This window comes from Erpetoichthys calabaricus, chromosome 5 (assembly GCF_900747795.2).
Source record: "Erpetoichthys calabaricus chromosome 5, fErpCal1.3, whole genome shotgun sequence".
NCBI classification, from domain to species: Eukaryota; Metazoa; Chordata; class Cladistia; order Polypteriformes; family Polypteridae; genus Erpetoichthys; species Erpetoichthys calabaricus.
Genome location: NC_041398.2, coordinates 116,958,298 through 116,983,804, shown reverse-complemented (window position 1 = coordinate 116,983,804; position 25,507 = coordinate 116,958,298). Strand labels below are relative to the sequence as shown.

The following is a 25,507-nucleotide window of genomic DNA, read 5'->3' as shown; positions in this document are numbered from 1 at the left end:
ACACAACACACAAGGACCAATTTACCGAATACTGTATACACACTCACACAAGGACCAATTTAGCAATGGCAATTATTTAACCAGCATGCCTTTGGACTGTGGGAGAAAACTGAAGCACTCAAAGGAAACCCAAAACAACATGGGCAGAACATTCAGACTCCATGCAGGTAACATTTGGTATGTGAACCCTGGTCTTCTTACTGCAAGGCAGCACTGTGCCACCACACTACCTAGTTAGTCTTATGTATTTTGACAAGGTATAGCAAAACTAGAAATACAGATATACGTATATTTTATGCCTCATTGTTAATTTAAATATTGTATTTTTGTGTTTATATCAATATTTATACGGATTAATTTTACCTCTCACAGATTATAGAATAACCTACCATACTGGTTGTTATGCATCTCTTGGCAATTCATGCACATTGCTTTTAGCACTTTTCATCACTGGTTCCAAAAACACTTTTTAAAATTTATTTTAAGAATAATTATTATGGAACGTTCCTTGGTGGTGATTTTTTTCCTTGCTGTTGGTGCTGTATGTTTGGAAATGTATAGTACTTCTTTATGAAACTCACATTGGCTGTTTCAGAAGGAGGGCTTGCCTTTCTTGTTTATATGCATTTTTCAGATGCCAAATCTGAAATTTGACATTTTCATACCTGTAACTTTTGGCGACCAATACCCCCAAGAATTGACTTTTCAGCCTTTGCCTATAATCAGGCTTTCTATAGTAATAATGTTTTGCTAGGATTCATTTGCTTTTGAGAGACTTTTTTTCTTTTTGGGTGAGCAATACAAAATGTATAATTATTTATAGTGATACAAATATTTTCACAATTATTTTCTCTTGCCATTGTGCTGGTTCCTCATTGGTGCACAGTGAGGCTGAAATTATCTTCATGCAGAATAATGGGGATGTTGCTGATTCAAACAGACGTACATAAAATTGTAATTTTATTGGATTATGAATTTTAGGAAAAATCACTTTTTATGTAGGGAATATACTGTAATTACTCATTATTCTTTTCATTTAAAGATGTTTTAGAAATACATTTAAATATTTTTTTCACCGTCAATCACTATGTTTTGCAATTATAAAATTAAAAAGTTGCATAATTATAAAGCAGTTGTAATGCAGAAATGTCATAGTGATAACAAGGCATCAATGCATCTCATAAATTTAGCAGATGACTGATACACATTTTTTGCTTTGTGAAATATTTCTGTTTAATTGTATTTATTGTTAATGAACTTTTTCTCATTGAACAAAATCATTTACATGTTACTTTGGTGATATAATGTATACCTGTGTCTTATTATTGTACTGTTCAGCGAATGTAAATAAATAAATAAATAAATAAATAAATTTTATAAAACAACACTGCCACCTACTGATGAAATTTTCAATTGTGACAAAAAGTGTTATACAATGATGAAACATGGAAAATATGGAATGTGACAAATGTGCTGCATCTTCACTGTTTCTTTTGCTTATGATGATTAACATATGGATGTTATAATAAGAACTTACTGATCTACAATTCACACAAAAACTCAAAGGACTTCTTATTGAAGAGTAAGCAAAACTACAATTATTCACGCATACCTGTTCATTTTTACTAAGTTTCAGTTTTGTTCCACTCAACACCATATAAATTTTTCCTTTCAAGCCTTTCAGCTCCAGATAACCACACTTATCCTCAGGAGATTTTAATGGTTTATGCAATAGTCTTGTTTGTGACTCAAGCGCAGTCCAAATTGTGTTAATCCATCTTCGTCTGACAGCTAGAAAAATTAAAATAACAAAAATGATTAACTTACTTGCAATAATAGCTATTCATTTATTTACAGTGTCAAAAAAATGAATCTATTTTTATGGTGACCTCTACCATAAAATAATAAGCATCCAGATTAATGTATTAGTTAAACTAATAAAAAAAACCTACAGTATAAATTAACCACAGTACAGCTAGCTTTGCATTTAGGATTACAAAAAAGTAAGAAAACACTGAAAAGATGGTGACATGGTGGCACAGTCATTAGTGTTGCCTTCTCATGGCTAAAGTCAACTGAATTGAAATCTCAACACAGTCACTGTCAATGTGGAGTATGAACGTTCTCCCTGTGTCTTTTTGAGTTTTTCTCTAATTACTTTAATTTCCTCCCACAATCTTAACATTGATTTTGCATGATATTGCCCTGGTTTGGGTCAGTGCACTCTAAAATAGACTGGTTCCACAGGCTACATCATTCTGGAATTGCCGACTGGGTAAGACAATGGATGGACAGATGGATGGATAGATCGATTGAATGGCCTATTTTATATGCCTATTTTTTATTCCACAAGTGAGAACATGAATGCATGCCTTAAACTAATGCAGCTTCACAAAACACAATGCTAATCCCAGGGTTGTTACTGTAAATATTTCATACATTACTTTCATTCTGTCCAAAAAAACTGAATCACTTTTATTACTATTACTATTTTATCACTATTATATATCAATTATGAAATAAACATATCTATACAAAGCAATCAGAAGTTTTAAAATACAGTTTTAGGTATGTTTTCAAACAACAAACACAGCAACAGCTATTTATATACAAAGATTGCATATCTTAACAAAAAGTTTTAACAGTTCATTCTTTCATTCACCTCTGAAAAATTAAATTCAACATTAATTTCACCAGTTGGTGTTAATAAAAAAGATTATGTGTTACTGTAATATCCTAGGGCAGTATTTCTCAGCCTTTACCGTCTTGCAATGCAATTTAACCTTTTTGAGTTTACTGAATCAAACACACAAGGGCATCAATGGGGTGAAGAAAGCTTCACTTTTGTGAATCGAGCGATAATATTAGAGGGAAGGGATGGAATCCCCATGATGACACATTTTAGATTCATGAAATGTTCACAGATACAAACAGGGATAAATATCATGCAGCGCTCTTGATCACTTATGTGACTCATTGAGACCCACTCACATTCCACCATGACCTAATCATGCGCCCAAAAACGGCAGCCCCAGTGCTTAGGAAAAATATGTCATCATGATTACTCCAATAATAGGTGTGTATCTAGCTTTTCATTTAATAACAAATAATTCTTAAATGTATCGATCAATATATTTATGTACATTTGCACAACATCTGCATGCTTCAGTGTTGTGAAAATGTAAAAAAATGACTTGTAGGTGATTTTTAAAGCTACACTGCCATCTATAGGTTTTGTTTCTCAATTGCAATAAAGAAAAGAAAAAACATATCTCAAATAATTTTTTTTGCAATGAGAGCTACCACTGAGAAACCCTACCAGCTTGCTGAGAATAAATAGCTGTGAGAAGCTGAGAGGCCTGTGTTGGTTTGCAAGAGATTTAGTTTATAAATTTACATATCCAAGATCAGAACTCCCACCATGTTCAGGAATGTATTAAATCTCTAGTAAGGTCAGTTTTTAGCCTTTAAATTTTATCTGAGAATGTCTATCAAATAAACTGAGGTGCATGTATTCATTTGTGCATGCTCCATTGTTAATGCCAGCGGATAAAGATGTCTTAGCATAGTACAACAAAGATGCACACTGGAATACAAAGCAATTTTCTCATGTTTTGTTATTATAAGAAGCCCAAGGTATTTTTCAGGATTGGTTAAGTATTCACATCAAGAAGGGGCGGCCATAGATTGGAACAGTAATGTCTTGAATAGTACATGTATAATAGAAATTCCAATTTTTACCTGCATGATATGGCTGCTTATAAAATCACAAAGTAATAGTTTATTTAAACTTTGTGATTGATGCACCTACAATTATGAGAAAAGAAGCAATGCCTTTTTGATTAGATAGCAGCGAACATACATTTCAATCTCATCCTGCACTTCAGAAAGAAAAATATATTTACTCTGTGCTTATAGCATACCCAAGCTCATCCCACATTCTGTATGAACAGATGGCTGCTCAACCCTTTTACAAACCAATTTCAAGGCACAGCCCTAATTAGATAGATAGATAGATAGATAGATAGATAGATAGATAGATAGATAGATAGATAGATAGATAGATAGATAGATAGATAGATAGATAGATAGATAGATAGATAGATAGATAGATAGATAGATAGATAGATAGATAGATAGATAGATAGATAGATAGATAGATAGATAGCACTTTATTTGTCAAAAGGGAGAAAAATGTTTGTAAATAAAAAATATAATTAGGGCTGGGAATCGATTAAAAAAATAACTAATCACATAATTGTTTGGAATTAATCACGATTAATTGCATCTAACATTAAAACATTCAATCATAAAATAAATACATAAATCAAAAAGTATACACTGAATCACAAAATAAATGTAGAATTAACACAAAGGAATTTTTAAAAAAATAATAGCGTAGTTTAAACTTAAACAATGACCTAAAACCTAACCTTTTAACAAAACACCACTTGAGTAAGTACAACTTGAATTTGAATGCCTTCCTAAAAGGCAAGTTGAAAAGAAGGCAAAAAGAAAATGAGGCCAATGTATTCATTCTCAAATTGTTATAGCATATGAGGCACAGACGTGTCAAAGTAACATTAAATGATCGAAACAACTGTAGAGTTTGAATGCACTTAATTGAAATAAGCATCACTTAAATGGGCATACATTAAAAGTTGAGTTAAAGCTTCGCATATTCCATCCTCAATTGTTTATCACCATCAATGACGCTTTTTTTTTGCCATTGTCTACGTATGATTGTCCCAACCCTTCAGACAGTTTAGCAAGTGTACAGATTTAATACTTTTGTGGTTGGTAGAATTGTGTCTTGCGCCTTGGCATGAAAAACAGTTGGAAAACAATGCTCTACCTACACCTTAGCTCCTGGCACGTTAAAAAAAAAAAAAAAAAAGGTTCTCCATAACAGCTATCTTGCTTAAAAACTGACACTGTGCATTATCTGTGTGGTTATGTTAAGTTCTTTGCATAAATTAGCAAAGATACTGCAAATTGGAATAATGGGTAGGGATAATCATTACACTGTTTTGTACAATTTTGTCATTATATTAGGGCAGTAAGCAATGTGAGCTACCTGGCAGATTGGCAAGTTAAATACAGAGGTACTATAAACTTGTTTCAGTTTTAGTGCCACTCAAAGAAAATGTATTTTGCACATATGTGATATGACATTGATTCAATCTTTTTACAGAAACATGATATAAAAAAAGAAAAGAGACAGCGTAATTTTTACCTTTGCTACTTTTCTTTAGTATTGCTCCAGGACTACAATAAATCCTCCTTCCTCCTACACCCCTGCACCTATGCCGGTATTCAGAAATCATGGAATTGAATACCAGTACCACATTCTGACACGTGGCAAGGTGTAGTGAAACTTGCAATGTGAAACTTTTAAACTAAATTTTATTTCTCAAAATTTTTAAAGGTAGTATATAGATAGGGTACTGGATGTGTATGCAATTCTTTAGGTTCACACTTAACTTTGTTTGTATTATTGTTTCATTAAAAAAAAATACATGAAAATGCTACCCTGACCAAACAACTGCCTGATGCAATCACTTTGTTGCTGGCCCTGGATACAACATTTTTAACTCGTTAAACAGGCCACATTAAATTGGATAAATTAAAGCATTAACTTCCCCTGGCCTAATTATAATAAAAACAACAAAACACCTCGATCTCCCTCAAATACACACCAGAATTACTAAAAAGAAACAAAAAGTTCTGGCTTGGCTAAAGATAAAAAAATCAGTTATGCAGACACAAGAAGAAAGGGAGAGATAGTGAGATAACACAGAAACTGTACACAGACAGTATCTGGGCTGTGATTCAAACCAAGTTACCATAAGCTGAGAGGCAGAAACACTAGCCACTACACCACTGTGACATCTTTATCACGCCATATCCCAACAATTATCAGCATTATCATTATCATCCTCATTACAAAGTTGAGCAGCTATAAGTGAAAGAATGAGAAAAAGTAAAAATAAGTGAAGGGTGAGCTGTTCTCCTGGATTGGACCATAAGCTGCAAACACTCCTGACTGATAATATACCCTCAATATGCAATGCAATGCAAAGTCAGTGCTAACAGACAGTCATCTGAGTGCTTGTAGCACAAGCTTTCATTACTTATACACACATACTGTATCATTTTGTATGCTATTTATAATCAATTACCACATCAGGGATAACTGTAAAATTTAAACTCTGTATAAAAATGTATGCCATGTTTTAATAAAGTAATTCACTTAAAAAACTACAACAAAATGTGCTTTCAGAAACTAACTTGTTAACAACTGATGAAATTTAAGAATATGAAGTACAGACACTGAAAAAATATAGTGTCAGCTATCCTGTACTCTTCTCAATACTTTCATCCTTTTGCACAGAAATTAGTCTTCCCAAAGAAAAATACTTTTTGTGAAAATATCACAAAAACACTTTTTAAGTGTATTTCTTCTATTTAATGTGAAACTTCCAATAATAATACATTTGACCATCTTTCTTGTATTCCAGGTACAAAATTCAGTTTTAAAAGATGTAACATTATAGTATATCCAAACTGCTAGAAAATGAGAAGAATAAATTACGCACTTTTTTTTCTCTTTTTAAAATGATGTCGGTTATGTTGACTAATTTAGTTTTCTACAAATGCTATCATCTTCTTTCTAACTAATCCACAAATATGGAGGGCATCACTTTTAAGTTATTTTCAATTTATGCTTTGGTTAAAAAAATAAAGTGCGTGTGAAATTGCTGCTAACAGGTTAAAGAAATACAGTTCATTCAGAAATTTTTCAGACCCCTTCACTCTTTTCACATTTTGTTATGTTGCAGCCTTATGCTAAAATCCTTCACATTTTTTTTCCACATCAAGCAGCACTTCTTCCTCCAGAATTACACAATGAAAACAGTATTTTGAAATTTTTGCTGATTTATCAAAAATGAAAGACTGAAATATCACATTGACATAAGTATTCAGACCATTTGATATTACTCTTGAAATTTGGCTCAGGTACATTCCATCCATTGCTCATCGCTAAGATGCTTCTACAACTTGTTTGGAGTCCACTTGTAGTCAGTTCAATTTATTGGACAAGATTAGGAAAGGCACACATCTGTCTATACAAGGTCCCACAGTTGATAATGTGTGTAATATTCAAAACCAAGCATAATGTAAAGAGAGAACTGCATCATTCCACCCCCTTGATAAACATTAACATTTAACATTATACAAAGTTATTCTCTGTTTTTCACCTGCATTATTATCAATCTTTAATTTAATATTATTTATTGTATCAGTATGCTGCTGCTGGAGAATGTGAATTTCCCATTGGGATTAATAAAGAATCTATCTATCTATCTATCTATCTATCTATCTATCTATCTATCTATCTATCTATCTATCTATCTATCTATCTATCTATCTATCTATCTATCTATCTGGGGAAGGCTTCAAAAAATTAGTGCAGCACTGAAACGTCTAATAGCACAGTAGTTTCTGTTGTAAGTTACCATGACTTTTCCTAAGGCTGGCCACCCAAAACTGAGCAAATGGAGGAGAAAGGTCAAGATAACAGAGGTGACCAGGAACCCGAATATCACTCTGCCTCATCTGTGGAGATAGCAGAAACTTTTAGAAGGACAACATCACTACAACACTCCACTGATCTGAGCTTTGACAGAGTAGCCAGAAGGAAGCCTCTCTTCAGTAAACAATACATGAAAACCAGTTTGGAGTTTGCAAAAAGGCATCTAAAAGACCCTCAGACTGAAAGAAATAAAATAAAATTTTCTGATTATTAAACAATTGGTCTCAATTCAAAGTGCTATTCTAAGACCTGAAAACAGCCGTCCACTGATGGTCTCCATCCAACCTGATATAGCAGGGGAGGATCTTTAGAGAACAAAGTCAGAAAATGCCCAAAATGAGGTGTTTAAAGCTTGCTGGATAATACCCAAAAAGAAACCGGGCTGTAATCGCAGCCAAATGTTCTTCAATTAAGTGCTGAGGAAAGGGTCTGAATACTTGTGTCAATGCAATATTTTTTACCTTTAATAAATTTGTAAAGATTTATAAAATCCTCTGCAGTGGGTTGGCACCCTGCCCAGGCTTGGTTCCTGCCTTGTGTCCTGTGTTGGCTGGGATTGGCTCCAGCAGACCCCCGTGATCCTGTGTTTGGATTCAGTGGGTTGGAAAATGGATGGATGGATGGATGGATGGATATAAAATCCTGTGTTGCTTTATGTGGAAATTATTTATTTTAAGTTATTTTATTATAAGAAAGCAACATAATAAAATGTGAAAAAAAACTGAAGTGGTCTGTCTGAATACTTTCTGAATTCAGTGTATATAATTATATAGCATAATTTTAATCTTGGAAAAATAATTGTAATAATTATCATGCTTTAACATATTGATTTCTTTAGACATGTAGAATTTTTAATCATGTCTTATTCCCTTTAGCATTGTTTTCTGAAAGGGTATTAAAGTAACTATTTGTAATATATGTGTATAAAAACTTAGTTTTTCACAACTGAATTGACATTTTAAATATTTTTCTTACTTCTTTCTTTTAGCATATTCTGAAAGCATGCTCATATCTATATCAGTACTAATTCTCCAATTTTCCTGACTCACAAGTTACACACTGAAATGTTGTCCACTGTTGTATTTTTATTTCAAAACAATGAAACTCAAAAAATATTAAAAAAGAAAAAAGTGTAGAAAGGGGACATGAGTAAAATTTAAATAACAAAATTTATTTCATTAAAAAAATTCTTTCAGATACTAAGTAATTATGACTGACTAGATTTTACTAACAATTCAAAAACAAAATCCTTCAAAACATAAATTAAAAATTAATACTACAAGTTTAGGTACAAAATGCTGTTTTTTTACACTGAACTAGAGGAGTTCATTAATATAAATGGACACGTTTAAATATTAATGACGATGGCAGACTAGTTCCAGTCTAATTACCATCTACTCACAATAACTAGGAAAGAAATGTCAGAAACAGCGATGGACAATTTTACCCCTCAAGGTCTATATAGTCTTATGGCATTCTTTAACTCCAGTAAGTGGATTTATTGCTTTTGTGGTAATAGAGGAGAAAAAACTAAGTGTGAAGTATGTATAAGAAAGAAATGCAATATTATCCAGAATTTATTTTGGCTATATCTACAAACTGCAATGCAAAACTCTTCTCAACAACTACAAGACATTAGAACATTCTTATTTGGTTAATATTTCTGTTTAGAATCAAAACCAAGAAAGGCTAATTAATATGTATTTTATCCAGCATCATTTAAATCATGTGGTGGGCTGGCGCCCTGCCCGGGGTTTGTTTCCTGCCTTGCGCCCTGTGTTGGCTGGGATTGGCTCCAGCAGACCCCTGTGACCCTGTAGTTAGGATATAGCAGGTTGGATAATGGATGGATGGGTCATTTAAATCAAGTACCGTCATAAGATTTTCAATACACTATAAAGTATATGAACAATATCAATCAAACAGCAAATAACTTACAAATAAACACAAAAACTGTAGCAATAATAAATACCAGAAGAAAGTACACTGACTAATTTGCCTGTTAATGTAATCAAAGGAAGAATTATAAATTACAGTAAGGCTACACTACTGACTGAGCGGAAGGTACAATAAAAGAAAAATTGACCATTTTTGAGTGGCACATTCAATGCTAGCAGACCAGGGTAGAATACTGTATGATGGTGTCAATGAACGAAGGGAATGACTAACTGTAAATTATTTTGTGATTTATACTTGTAATTAATTTAGACCACTTTGCAGTGATTGTTTTTTACTTTGACATTAAAGAATATGTTTCTGTTAGTTAGTGTCAAAGAAGCCAAATTAAATCCACTATGATTCAATGTTGAATAACAATAAAATGTGAACTTCCAAGAGGGTGAATATTTTTGATAGGTACTGTAAAACTGATGGAATCATTTAGCAAGAACACAGTAAGAAAAAGACAAGACTTCTTGTGTTGGCCAGGGTATTGACAAGATATAATTCAGATTTGTCAAAAGATGTTTGCTGACTTTCAGAAACAGTAGAACTTTAGGCCGGCAGTAAATTTGTGATGTCTGATGTGCATTCAGAAATGAATTTCACACAGAGCTGGGTGTTGTCAGCATAGGAGTAGAGCAAGAAGGCACACTAAAGAATCTAATAGTTCAGTGATAGTATGTAGATGTAAAAAAGAATGGAAGCAAGTTTAGAATGCCACAATAGACATTCTACAAGGACCTGTTTTCACAATCAAAAAAAAACAAGTAAAAGCATGGTTCAGAGAGATAGGACAAAAATATTAAGCATTTTGCAATGAGTCAAGTGTTAATTTTTGAGTTTCTGAGAAAATTTTGTTGAGTGAAGTTTGTACATGCCTCTTATACTGTATAACCACTTGTGTCATTTTGATTGTCAGAAATAAACTAACCAGAAATAAAGCTGAAATGGTGTGGGCTATGTATTACCAGTGTAGGGCAGGATATGGTATCGAAGAGGATAGGACTGAACTGAATTCTGTGGTGTACAAAGTTAAACATTTCAGCAGAAGCACTCTAGTTGTGTCTCTTCAGCTTTGCACATTTTCTCTTTCATGACATCAAGATAAATTACTCCAGCCTGACTGAACAACTGTTAACTTACAATACTAGACAGAGGATCAAAGACAGATGGCCAAGTGTTTATCTTCACTGAGACATATGAACACCAGTGGGCTGTCTGCAATTGCAATGCCAGAGGTACTACACTCTTGACATCTGCAATCTCTTGCTTGTATGATGCACAGTGATGTGACTGAACAGTAGCAGCATTCCCTGCTGGAATGTCTCAAAAGAGCATACTGACATGTACATGGTCTTATCCAAAACATAATCACCTTTAAGGGTTAGCAATTGAGCTGATTTCTTATTAGCAGGAGAAAAAAATAACAAAATGATGCTTAAAAATAAGGACAATTGGCAAACATCTAATGTGTGCATGGCAGAGAATGGGTGCACCAGAGCTATACTTAAAAATAACCTGTACTGGAAAGAGGAGAACCTCCCTAGAAGCCAACTAGTCTAAGTCTTCTTCCAAATGAGAAACACCAGACAAATGTAATTATAATTTAAAAATGTCAACAGTTGCATCCTTTTTTATCTACTTTTAAATAACCTAATTATGTGACAGATTTTCTGAGCTGGACAGGACAATTTGAACCCCAAGATACTGGATTTGTGAGGTAGCACCTCTTAACCATTGTTATAATCATTTGCACAACGAGAAAGGTAGAGTTTTTAGTCTATTCGTTTTCTTTATATGGACATAAAAATCATATTTTTTCTTTTGCAGAAATGAAGTCTGTAAAGCAAATGGAAATAATAAAAATTATATTCTACTAATCATTAGGCTACTTTCTAATAAAAGACACTTTTAAAAACAAGTTTTTAACTTTACTTACATGAAAATCAAAGAAAGAAAAAAAATTTTTTTACTCAGAGTAGAACAATACAACTATGCTCTGTTTTACATTCTCAGACTAGGCAGATGAGGATTGTGGGATTCCACCCAACGGGACAACACATGGAAGAGCGTCCCAAAGCAATCGCAGTCTCCCAGTGCTATAGCAGTTCGCCGTAAAAGCGAATCCGAAAAGATTGCAGACATGCTATAAGCACCTGCTGTCGATGGGTGATACAAGGAACAAGGAACATTATAAATGTGCAGGGCCCTGCCTGACTGCCGTGTCTGTGTATAAATAACCGCGCTGTTGCTGTTTCAAGCTGAATAAAGCTGGTGTTGCTACAGTACTGAGACTCAGCTTCATGTTTTAGGGTGCAAGACGGGGACTCGCACGTCACAGCACACACGCGAGCGCGAGCACGCATACACACACACACACACACACACACACATATACACGAGCGAGCACACACACATACACACACACACGCGAGTGAGCATACACACACACGCGCGCGCGCGCGCACACAGTCACAATGCTAATGCTGCAGTAAACAGTATACGCTCGTACGTATGTTGACTATATGAGTGAGGCACGCCGACTCAGACGGAGAATAGGAGACGATTGCCCACAATCTCGCAGAGAGAGAGAGAGAACCATCAGCTCAGTTGTGATCACATGACGCTCAGCAGACAAAGCGTTTACATACTACTCGTACTGCAAGACCTCGCTCGTTTATCAAGTCAAAATTTATTAAAAATTTCTGCTCATCTTGCAAAACACTCGTAAACCAAGTTACTTGCAAACCAAGGTTCCACTATATATATATATATATATATATATATATATATATATATATATATATATATGCAGTGGAACCTCGGTTCACGAACGTCTCGGTACACGTACAAATCGGTTTACGACCAAAAAGTTCGCCAAACTTTTGCCTCGGTTCACGACCACACTCTCAGTATACGAACAAGCCAGGTTCCCTTTCGGTTTGTACATGTTCAGTCTCTCCCTGTGCATTTCCTGTACAGCGAGCAAGAGAGAGAGCGAGAGCACGGGACACACACACACACACACACACACAGGCAACACACACACAGGCAGCGCAAGAGAGAGAGCTGCGCACACACACACAGGCAGCGAGAGAGATAGAGCTGTGCACACACACAGACAGAGAGAGAGATAGAGCTGCGCACACACAGAGGCAGAGCCAGAGAGAGACAGACGCGCACACACACAGGCAGTGCGAGAGAGAGACAGACGCGCACACACACAGGAGCACGCTAGAGAGACACATACACACACACAGGCGCTCCAGGCTCGTAAAAGAGAGAGAGAGAGAGAGAGAGAGAGAGCGAGCGAGCGAGAGAGGGAGGGATGCATAAGGTAGAGAAGGCTTGTTTTTGTTTTCAGTTCTGTTTGCAGTGATCAGTTTGTAGCCTGCATTGTTGCAATGTTACTTTTCTTGGTGGTTTATTAAATTACAGATTTTTCAAATGTTCATTTTTTTCCCCTGTGCTTAAAAAAAGTGTTTTTAGCGAGCGGTTCCTAGCACTATAGCGCAAACTATTGCAGTGTTAGTTTTCTCTGTTGTTCAAGGTTTTCTCAGTGTTATTCAATGTTTTTACATTTAGTTTACTATTACGCTGTGCATTCTATGGTTTAATTAACTATATTTGTGCTTAAAAATTAAAAAAAATATATTTACATACAGTTTGTATGGTCTGGAACGGATTAATTGTATTTACATACAATGCTTCAGTTCACAACCAAATCGGTTTACGACCATAGTTTTGGAACGAATTATGGTCGTGAACCGAGGTTCCACTGTATATATATATATATATATATATATATATATATATATATATATATATATAGATAGATAGATAAATAGATATAAATGTTCAAGAAGATTTTATGAATGCTAACAAGTAGTCCATGCTAGTAGGAAGCAGTTTATTTATATGCCATACTGCATATTCTGTGCTTGGATTAGACTTTAAAATATCAGGCACCTCAAAGTGAATGAAATAAAAGGAGTTTGCTTTCAAAAGATGTCTTTTTTTGCACAGGTATATTTTATGACCACCAGACTGTGACATTAATCGCCTTCCTAATGTGATGTACAGCATGCTGCTGACAGGCACAAAGGTATCATGTAACCCAGGATGTTAATGAATAGCCAAAGAAAATTCTGAAATAGATATTTGTCTTCAACTGAATAAAAACAGAAGTGGCAAGATTAAGGTGGCACACTAGGTGTCATGAATTTTACAAAGAAGTGTGATTTCAAAGGGATGTAAGTATATGCTTAACTGATATGTTTTGCAATCAAGATGATTGCTAACTTGATGGAATAAATGCATTTATTGTGAAAGAAATACTTTAATATTAAGTTTCTAGGACCAAGAAAATTAGTATTAATTAAACAAGGAATTTAAACCACAATAAACCCACATTTAAATATGTGAAATGTTTTGCATGTTATGATTAACACTATGGGGAAAAAGAATAGTAAAAAGCCTTGCAAGTTAGAGTATAGTAGAATTAGTACATAAATAAAATACTAAAAAAAACTGTTAAAATATTTATATAACCAAATGTAATTAAAATATGTGAAATAGTAATGTGTTAAAAAGTATATTCTAATTCATAACTTGACATACTGTACTCTAGTGGAATTTGACAAAACAGCTTGCTTGGCTACAAGTCAGAAAGGTAGATATGATAAAAAAACATTAAGTTACAGTTTTAAATAAAAATTGAATGTTACAATAAAAACGTGTTTTGCTTACCTTCCTTTTCTCCCCGAAAAACAAAGGTCCTGTTGGGTGTTACAACTTCAAATTTGTTATCTCCAAAATGACGGACTTGGTTAATTGCAGAGAGGGCAATCATTCCTTTGGAATACACATCCTTTTACAGAAAACCAACACATACAATACATTAGGAAAAATTATAAGAATATAATATCATGGTGGTATTACATGATGTAATGAAAAATCAAACATTACATTATAATGAAAGCACATTTAGACTAGAAATGCTCAGCTTGACCACAAATTTTTTTTTTTGTTCTTTAAAAAACAAAGTAAAATAAAAAAGGGGCAGAGTGGTGGCTCTGAGGCTAAGGATCTGTGCATGTATCCAGAAGGTTGCCGGTTCAAATCCTATTCTTCTGGGCCCTTGAGCAAGACCCTTAACCTGTAATTGGTCCAGGGGCGATGTACAATGGCTGACCCTGCACTTTGACCCCAAGGGGTATGTGAAAACTAACAAATTACTACTACAAGAAATTGTATAAGGTGAAATAAAGAACAAAAAAAATATATATATCAGAATTATACTGTATGAAGCAGAAGTTCTCTTAACAATTGCAAATACATCAAAAATATGTGCAAGAGTAGGACTCTGTGGCAAAAGTGAAGAGAAAATGTCTATTATGAATGGTGTATGAAATGAAAAACATGTAGTGATTACAAAAAAACAACACAATTAAGTACAACTAAATAGCTCTAAGAAATTGTGTCTGAAAATAATATCACAAGAGGACAAGTGTGAAACCAAACCAATTAGGTCTCTCTAATAGATTCCTAAAGAAAAAACATGAAAACTCTCAGGACTATATGTGCTTAAATATTTTAAATACTTAAATAAAAGATGCACGCTTTCACATTTATTTACATTATTTGCTTAGCAGACTCTTTTAACCAAAGTAACTTACAAAAGAGGTCAACATAATCAAGCAAACGTCAATCTGTCGTCAGGCAGTGAAACCGAAAGTGATTCTGGTGAATCTGAAAGTGACACTCATGTCACTCGCACAAGTGCAGTGTGCTGTTCATATTATTATTCATTATTATTATTATTATTATTTATATCATTATGCTTTCTACTTTACACTTCTGACTTTGTACTTTTAGTGTTTTGCACATATTACAGTAGAAAGATGAGATTTAACAAAAATGTCATTTTTCAAGCCAAAAATTCCAATGGTTTTTACATGCTAGGTTTTACATGTCAAAACCAAAGCCTGAACCAGCATTTATGCTGCATAGTTTGTCAGATATGGTCTGATCTTACGTATATTGTATAGAGTGAATCTGCAAAACCGAGAGTTTATAGCAACATGGTCCCTGAAGGACAGCTGGTCATTGATTACCATCCCAAGTCTGTGGACAGACTTGGTGGGTGTTAGTGATAATAAGACAAGTTGAACAGAGGTGATGGGCTAAACAGATGGACAAGCTGGGATAATAAGAAAGTCTGTCTTTGCCAGGTTGGGATGGAGATGGTGTTCCTTTATCCAGGCTGAGATTCTAGCCGATACAATGTGTTCCGCTGGAGGGAATGACAGATACAGCTACATATCATCAGCACAGCACTGATAGGAAAAACCGTGGGACTGGATGATATGGCCTAGTGAGGGGGCGTATAGGGAGAAGAGAAGAGGGCCCAGCACCAATCCTTAGGTAACCCCAGTGCCTGCCTGATGCACCCTTGCCATATCTCCACAGTAGGACACACACACTAGGATTGCTCAAGAGGTAGCACTAAAACCACTACCAGGATAGTCCCAGTGATAAAGTCATAGTGGATGGCAAGGTGGGTAAAGTGACTAATTCTTTCAAGTAAACTAATGCTCACCTGTAATTGCAAAAAAAAAAAAAAACAAACTGAATGAGCAACCATATTCACAATCTAAAAAAAATGACAGTAAATTTATACTATGTAATACAGCTGTATGTAATTAGTAAGGATTGTCTTTAGTGAATCAAAAATGTACAAGAACTCAGAATAACTTACAACTACAACAGAAGGTATTCTACAGCTGAGTGCTGCTTTTAAGCCAACATTAAGTTGTTAAAAAATCTATTTCATTCTTATTTATTACAGGTCATTATGAACTTACAAACATGATTTATTGAAGTTTATATATATCCATTATCATGCAGTGCGATTGTTAACCTTAATTAAAGCGGAGCATGTGCCAAGTTTCCAGAGAATTTGTTATGCTGGCATTTTAGTATTACAGTTCAAACCTGCTGAGGTGGTGAAGTTTGTATTCTGTGTACTTTAATGAAATGGTTTAAATAACTACAAATGCACTCTGCTGAAAGTAAAGGTATTGCACATTTGCACATGTTTAAAAAGAGTGAAAGGAAACTGCTGCTTCAAAGTCAATGTCTATTCAGCTGGACACAAAAAGCTATGTAAAGTGGAATTTTGAAAATCAGACTGTCAGAGAGCAAGATAACAATAATAAAAATAACACAATAATGTGAAAACACCTGTGCTAATTCAAACAATCTGCAACACAAGGATAAAGAAACTATACAAAAAACAAAATGACTACCTATTTTACTGAAACTGAAGAAAAAAAAAACATTTTTAAAGGGGCCAGAGGAGTTTTCATTTTTAAGTCCTCCTTTAGAAGTATATGGCTAGAATTAAAGGTGACCCTGAATCATAGTTTACCACAAAACAAGTCTTCCCTTTAAAAGCTCCATATTCCTAACCTCAGGTACTTTAACTCTAGTATATGTCAGTGAATAGCTTATGTCCAATGGATAATTGATTTATCTTTGGAATTTGACTAGCCTAAAACATTTAAAGTTTTATTTCAGGAAAAACTGCATTAAAATGTTTGCAATATAGTACTAGAGACTGTGGAAGTTACTAGATACCCACACCATCTAAAACTGTCTCTAAACCCTTCATCAGCAGCAGCTCCAATGTAAATGTCCCATTGCAGCTGACTTACTTTTGACAGATTTCCTCAAGGAATTTCAGTATAACATATGCACCATCTACCGTTTGGACGCAGCTCCTTGCAGCAATGTACAGTAAACCAAAGATATTTTGACCAGCATTTAGTTCAAATCCATATTACCAACATTAACTCACTTTTCAAAGGCAGGACCGCAAACAAGCCTGATTAGATGCACCCACTAGACGTTTCCATAAGGCACTCACACATCCTTCACTATTTAGGTTAGATTCTGATCATCTATAATTATCCTTCCATCCATCCATTCTCTTCCGCTTATCCGAGGTCGGGTCGCGGGGGCAGCAGCTTGAGCAGAGATACCCAGACTTCCTTCTCCCCAGCCACTTCCTCTAGCTCTTCCAGGAGAATCCCGAGGCGTTCCCAGGCAAGCCGGGAGACATAGTCCCTCCAGCATGTCCTGGGTCTTCCCCGGGGCCTCCTCCCAGTTGGATGTGCCCGAAACACCTCACCAGGGAGGCGTCCAGGAGGCATCCTGATCAGATGCCCAAGCCACCTCATTTGACTCCTCTCGATGCAGAGGAGCAGCGGCTCTACTCTGAGCCCCTCCCAGATGACTGAGCTTCTCACCCTATCTTTAAGGGAAAGCCCAGACACCCTGCGGAGGAAACTCATTTCAGCTGCTTGTATTCACGATCTCGTTCTTTTGGTCACTACCCATAGCTCATGACCATAGGTGAGGGTAGGAACATAGATTGACTGGTAAATTGAGAGCTTTGCCTTACGGCTCAGCTCCTTTTTCACCACGACAGACCGATGCAGAGCCCGCATCATTGCGGATGCCGCACCGATCCGCATGTCGATCTCATGCTTCATTCTTCCCTCACTCGTGAACAAGACCCCGAGATACTTGAACTCCTCCATTTGAGGCAGGATCTCGCTCCCAACCCTGAGAGGGCACTCCACCCTTTTCTGGCTGAGGACCATGGTCTCAGATTTGGAGGTGCTGATTCTCATCCCAGCCGCTTCACACTCAGCTGCGAACCGATCCAGAGAGAGCTGAAGATCACGGCCTGATGAAGCAAACAGGACAACATCATCTGCAAAAAGCAGTGACCCAATCCTGAGTCCACCAAACCGGACCCCCTCAACACCCTGGCTGCACCTAGAAATTCTGTCAATAAACGTTATGAACAGAATCGGTGACAAAGGGCAGCCCTGGCGGAGTCCAACTCTCACTGGAAACGGGTTCGACTTACTGCCGGCAATGCGGACCAAGCTCTGACACCGGTTGTACAGGGACCGAACAGCCCTTATCAGGGGGTCCGGTACTCCATACTCCTGGAGCACCCCCCACAGGATTCCCCGAGGAACACGGTCGAATGCCTTTTCCAAGTCCACAAAACACATGTAGACTGGTTGGGCGAACTCCCATGCACCCTCCAGGACTCTGCTAAGGGTGTAGAGCTTGTCCACTGTTCCGCGACCAGGACTAAAACCACACTGTTCCTCCTGAATCCGAGGTTCGACTATCCGACGGACCCTCCTCTCCAGAACCTCCGAATAGACTTTTCCAGGGAGGCTGAGGAGTGTGATCCCTCTGTAGTTGGAATACACCCTCCGGCCCCCCTTCTTAAAGAGGGGGACTACCACCCCGGTCTGCCAATCCAGAGGCACTGTCCCTGATGTCCATGCGATGTTGCAGAGATATGTCAACCAAGACAGCCCTACAACATCCAGAACCTTGAGGAACTCCAGATGTACCTCATCCACCCCTGGGGCCCTGCCTACTAAGGAGTTTTTTGATCATTATATATTTATATATAAACAGTGGTACCTCGGTATACGTCCTTAATCCATTCCAGATCCTTGGACTTATACCAAACAGGACGTATACCAAACACATTTTTCCTCAAGAAATAAAGTGAAAATGATTAATCCATTCCCATGAAAAAAAATCCTATTGGTTTTGGCATATTATACATTGATGGTGTTGTATATAATAATTTAAACACTGTTTAATACTAAAACACATAAATACAAAAGCAATTAAATGAAATAAATGAAAATTTAACCTCACTTTACTTTTTAATAATGTCTTTGTTTTCACAATCGTAGATACCATCGTTCTCGGCATACGATATGCAGCAGCCAAGTTCCGGATACGCATGCCACCTTCATACTTTTCAACAATCAACTCAAATTTACACGAAAAAACACAAAATCAAAATTCACAGAGAGTTATGGCGCAGGTTGTTCACTGAATGCTAGCAACTGGCGTACTGAAGCTCGTGGGCAGTTGTGGCTTTGTCTCAAGAGAGGTACACAAGGGTAGCGCGCGAGTTGTTCACTGAATGCTAGCAACTGGCATACTGACGCTCGTGGTCAGTCATGGCTTTGTCTCGAGAGAGGTAAACAAGGGTAGCGCACGGGTTTTTCACTGAATGCTAGCAACTGCCGTACTGACGCCTGTGGGCAGTCGTGGCTTTGTCTCGAGAGAGGTAAACAAGGGTAGCGCGCGGTGTTTTAGCACACGTTGTATTCCAAACAAAAGTCGTATACCAAGCAAAATTTTTCACATCCAAACAGGATGTATACCAAGTTGGACTTATTCTAAAGCGAATGTATACCGAGGTACCACTTTATATAAGAGGGGTGTTCAATTATTAACAGGAAATTTCATGGTCTGTTCTTATAAAGAGTGCAAGGTAGATGTGACTCATTGGACAAACACATGCATGGGTGAACTTGTTGTTAGTAGTGCTAGTTGCTCTAGCACTCCTCCCCTTCCTATCAGTTGTAATCAACACGTTTTAGCAGAAGGTACACAATAGTGTTGCGCAGCAAATTATTATTACATTTTTGACAAATGAAGGAGTCATTCCATCTCAGATTCATTAGAGACTTAAAAATCAGTTTGAGGATGAGTGTTTCTCTCAGTGAAGAGTGTATGATTGGTGCAAGTCATTCAGAGAGGGACTATCATCTCTTCCGTCCACTTAAGGAATTTTTAGGAGGGAAGAAGTTCAAGTCGAATAAGGAGGTTACTAACACTGTGCAAAAATTAGTCAACATGCAGTCAAAAGACTTGCACTCTCCTGGGATCAAGAAGCTTCCTGAGCACTGAAATAAGGGTATTGCAGTGGCCGGAGACTACGTGGAAAAATAGTGCGTAAGTCGTTTCATTGTAATCAATAAATAAAGTGTAGCTCATAAATTCCTGTTTATATTTTAATGCCCCTCGTATATATATAATATATATATATACAGTCGACTCTTGATATACGACTGGCCCGACATGCGAACAACTTGATTTACGACCAAAATTTTTACTTTGATTTACAACCAACATCTTGCGTTACGACCTGAATGCGGTCACGTGTATCCACTTGCGCGATTGTAAACAAACAGCCGAGAGCGTTAGTAAGCGTCAGTCGGAGCCCAGATACATGTGTTTGTGGACGTAATTTCGGTCAGTGCAGTGATTTATCTATATATATAATTCACTAAGACCATGGCAAGTAAGACACATAATTGCTAAGGAAGGAAGAGAAGGTAACGAAGGTAAAGAAAGTGATCACAATTGAAACGAAGAAGGAAATTGTGTAGAAATATGAGACTGCTGTTCGTGTAACCGATCTCGCTAATATGTACAGCATGTCGAAATCCACCATCTCGACAATTTTACAAAGAAAAGATTTGCATAAGGAGGCACCTTCTAAACAATAACCACCTTCCATTTCGTTTTCCTCCTCCTCCCTTCCTGCAGCCCAAAGATGTCAAATTAAATGGTGAGTACAGTATGAAATTGTTGTTTCTGGTAGGTTAGGCACTTTTTACAACTTTTTGGTTAGTACATTAGAAAAATTATTTGTGTTTTGGTAAATTATGCACATTACACAACCCTTTTTTATTATGAAAAGGTTAAGTAAGTGTTGCAGTGGGAGGTTCGGAACTCATTATGGGTATTTCCATTATTTCTTATGGGGAAAAATAGTCTTGACTTACAACCAACTTGAGTTACAACCAGCCCTCGCGAACGAATTAAGTCCGTAAGTCAAGGGTCCACTGTATATATATATATATACAGTGTTAATTATTTTCAAAATTGACTCATTGTTACAAAATTATTTAGAAAACAAAAATGTGATAACTGACTCTTTGATGCAGTAACTAAAAGAATTAAAATACTTCAGCTTTCAAATTAGTTGATGAAGTCACCAAATGAACCTGAATGTTACATCATACATGCATTTTGTAATTTTGTTGATATATTATTGTTTATTTGTTTCTTTCTTTTTGGAAAGTACCCTGTGAAGCCCTCACCTTTTTTGTGTAAAGTAATGATTTCCTTTCTCAGATTTTTTGACATTTCTCTTCCATGTGGAGCCATTGCTGACAGCATGAAATGGGAAGGGCTTTTCTTTGTTAAGTAATGCCCTTTTATAGTCACCTGTCTGCTGGACACCTCTTAAATGAATCATTAGACTCACCTGTGGTTGAATGCCTGTTAATTGGACTTTTGTAGTCTTAAGTGTGGCTTTTCTCCTAAGACTATAATTGGGGTGTACTCATTTTTGCTACATGAGCTTGAATGAATTTGTTAGGATAATCACTTTTTTGTGTGTGCAAATTAACAAATCTTGTTTGCAATCAATGGCCCACAATTGTGGGAGTATTTTGTAGTACAGTATCTCATAGACAATGTTGATACTGAAAGGAAACTAAAGGTTTTCTGACAAATGTAGTGGGGTGGACTCATTTATGTTGAGCACTGTATGTGTGGAAGAAATTAAAGTAGTTCTTTCATTTTTTTTTTTTTTTTTTGGTTTTTAACTTTGTGCCCTGTGTTGGCTGAGATTGGCTCCAGCAGACACCCGTGACCCTGTGTTCGGATTCAGCGGGTTGGAAAATGAATGGATGGATGGTTTTTAACTATACTAAAGGAGACTGTTTAACATCATACCCTTGGTTTATTGATATTGTTATTATTGCATTAGGGTTTACAATGCTTATCCAGGGCCACTTTTTAAAATCATTCCCTGGGTTTACTGTCTTAATATTTCAAGACTGTTGATGATTACATTTTATGGTTATAGTATTTAGACTTTATCGGCAATAGATATCTCTACTTTTTAATCCTTAGTTTTGGACGTGCTCTGTCTCTAGGTATGTCAGAGGACTGGGACTTTGTGAAGTGGGGTCCAGCCTCACATGGGGAAGCAAAATGCGGGGTGGGTAGATAAGGTGGGGAGAGAAAGAGAGCAAGCTATCCTTTTAATCCTTATAATTATAACTTCCAACGTAACAATAGGCTGCATGGCAATAACTTGTGGGAAAATTGGAAATTAAGGTTAAAGCTGTCTCACTTCCAGTTAAGACTACAAAATGACATAAAAAATTCAGAATCAATGTCTCCATGATGGGACAGTTAACTTTGTCAGCTGGAATGTTAAAGGCCTGAAACATGAATTAAAGAGAAAGAAAGTATTCTCTCACCTAACAGGTCTAAACGCTAAAATAGTATTTTTACAGGAGACCTATTTATTAAGCAAAGATCAGTTCCGGCTGCAAAAAGACTGGACTGGCCAAATGTTCCATTCCAGCTTTACAAAGAAAACTAGAGGTGTGGGAATTCGTATACATAGAACAGTCTCATTTGTAGCATCAGATGTAGTATCTGATCCTGAAGGGAGATATGTGATTGTCATGGGCATATTTAACTGTAAAGTGATTTTAATAAATATTTATGCACCCAATGACAGTGATAGGGAATTCATGCAAAATGTATTTGTATCTATTCCCAATGTGAACGCTCATAAAATTATAATGGCTGGGGACTATGTGTTTTAAATACACTCTTATACAGGTCTCCTGTCACAGGGGGGATGACATCTAACACTGCAAAGACAATTACACAGTTTTTAACTGACCACAACTTATCAGACCCCTGGAGGTTTCTAAACCCAAACTCAAGAACATATTCCTTCTACTCATCAGTGCATCATTGCTACTCAAGAATTGATTACTTCTTTATAGATAATAATTTCTTGCCTGTGATTAAATATGTAGAAAGCATTTTAAGATGGAGAATCTTTTATCTGTGGCACCTCTGCTTGAGAACCACCTTTTTGAACCCTCGGAAACATAGGCAGTTTTTAATGTGTGGAAAACATTTAGGATTAAATTGCTTAGAGATCTTTATATAGACAACATCTTTGCATCCTATGAACAATTACATTCCAAATTTAATTTTCCATCAACACATTTCTTTCACTATCTTCAAATTAGAGAAAAGCCAAGCAAAATGACACCTTTTATTGGCTAACTAAAAAGATTACAATAAAAGGTGTCATTTTGCTTGGCTTTTTTCTACATTCATAATGGCTAACACGGTACAACACCCTAGTACTACTATCTTCAAATTAGAAATTTTTTTCAAACAGAACCTGCCCAATTTTCCCCATCTCCCACCTTCCTCTATGCTAGAAAAAATATTGCTCAGTCTCGAGGACTCAGACAGCATTTCTGCAATATATAAAAATATTTTACAGTCCCTCTCTTTCAAAGACCCAAGAGGACAATGGGAAAATGATCTCTCACTCAACATATCAGAAAAGGAGTGGAAGGTAGCAATGCAGAGAATTCATTCGAGCTCCATATGCGCAAAGCATACAATTATTCAGCTCAAAATTATATATCGAGCACATTTGTCTCACTTGAAATTGTACAAAATGTTTCCAGGGCAAGATCCAACCTGTGAACGCTGCAATCAAGCTCCAGCCTCACTGGGTCACATGTTTTGGCCCTGCACCTCATTAACATCATTCTGGACAAAACTTTGTAAGTGCCTTTCAGACAGCCTTGGTGTCACAATCCCTCCTAATCCACTAACAGCTGTGTTTGGTGTACTTCCAGATGGGCTTAAAGTGGAGAAGGACAAACAAACTGTCATCGCCTTCACTACACTATTGGCACGTAGACTTGTTTTGCTAAACTGGAAGAATCCTAACTCTCCTCTTTTAAATCAGTGGGTAACTGATGTTTTATATTATTTGAAATTGGAAAAAATCAAATTCTTACTTAGAGGATCTGTGCAGAACTTTTTCAAAACCTGGCATGATCTAATCAATAATATTTTAGAATAAGCTCTTAAAGCACTGAGGAAGTAGATTCTCTCCCCATTTCTTTTTCTTCTCCATTTATCTGTATCTGCCTAATAAACTCATCAATTTATTTATTTTTACTATTTTTAAGTTTTAGTCTGTTGGCCATGCTCTCTTTCTCAGGGGTGGGGGTTGATTTGTTTTCAATCCTATTTGTATGGAATGATTACAAAAAAATCAATAAAATAAAAAAAAAGAGTGATCCAGAGCCTTTCCAACAGCATTATGGAGATTACCTATGCTGGGATCCGAGTCTAGGACTTCAGAACTGTTAGGGCATAAGAACTACTGTTCTGCATATCAATCATTCGTCCATTTCTTCAAATCGATGATTGTAATGGAGTGTCATGGAAGGCAGGAGCCTTTTCAGGCAAGGCTGGGTATAACACAGGAACAACAGTATGTGGTGGGCCAATTTCAAAATAAATACAGTACGTCAATTAGACTCTACTAGTGATAGAACCTTTTCAGCCTGAAAGCACTCATAAATGCAGATGCAATTACATACATTTCTTTTTATTTATGTAGTAATTAAATTAGCCAAATAAAAAAACAAAATTAATATTCAGTTCACTTCATTGTTTAATAATTTCTTATTAAATGCTTCAATGAAAGCTGCTATATATTACTCACTGGTTGTCGGCATCTATGTAACAGACTAAAGGAACATAAAATAGAAAGGTAAAAATGAAATATCAGTGCATCAGTGCAAATTATAACTACATTTTAGTAAAAATGCATCAAAAAATAACTAAAAACCATGCACAAGATATAAAAGTAAATTAATCAAATTTCAACCTATATTTGACTATATTGTATCAAGGTACAGGTTATATTTAGTTTATTATCTACAGGGTAATACTTAAAACTGCCAATTAATTATAAAAAAAAAAGTGAAAAATAGTATTTGTTGACCTATGGTGACATCTACTGGAGGAAACAAATATACCCAATGATATAGTCAAGACTGAACACATAAACAATGGTACAGCCATTTTAGATAGGTATTTGTGCTCATTACATATATGTATGTATGTGTGTGCATGTATATACTGTGTATATATATATATAAAATCCTAAACATTTTAATCTAAATTAGTTGTAACTGCTTTTACTATTTT

At 36.0% G+C, this 25,507-nt stretch overlaps 1 protein-coding gene across 1 annotated transcript in view; it reads right to left on the bottom strand.

Annotated features, from left to right (window-relative positions):
- The window catches only part of arap2 (ArfGAP with RhoGAP domain, ankyrin repeat and PH domain 2), a 468,505-nt gene that overhangs the window by 253,035 nt on the left and 189,963 nt on the right, over positions 1 to 25,507 (bottom strand). The window contains exons 8-9 of the mRNA XM_028801993.2: positions 14,288 to 14,408; positions 1,613 to 1,791 (exon numbers count right to left, since the gene is read on the bottom strand). Coding sequence (XP_028657826.1) covers positions 1,613 to 1,791; positions 14,288 to 14,408 — 300 coding nt within the window. The remainder of the gene's footprint in view (positions 1 to 1,612; positions 1,792 to 14,287; positions 14,409 to 25,507) is intronic.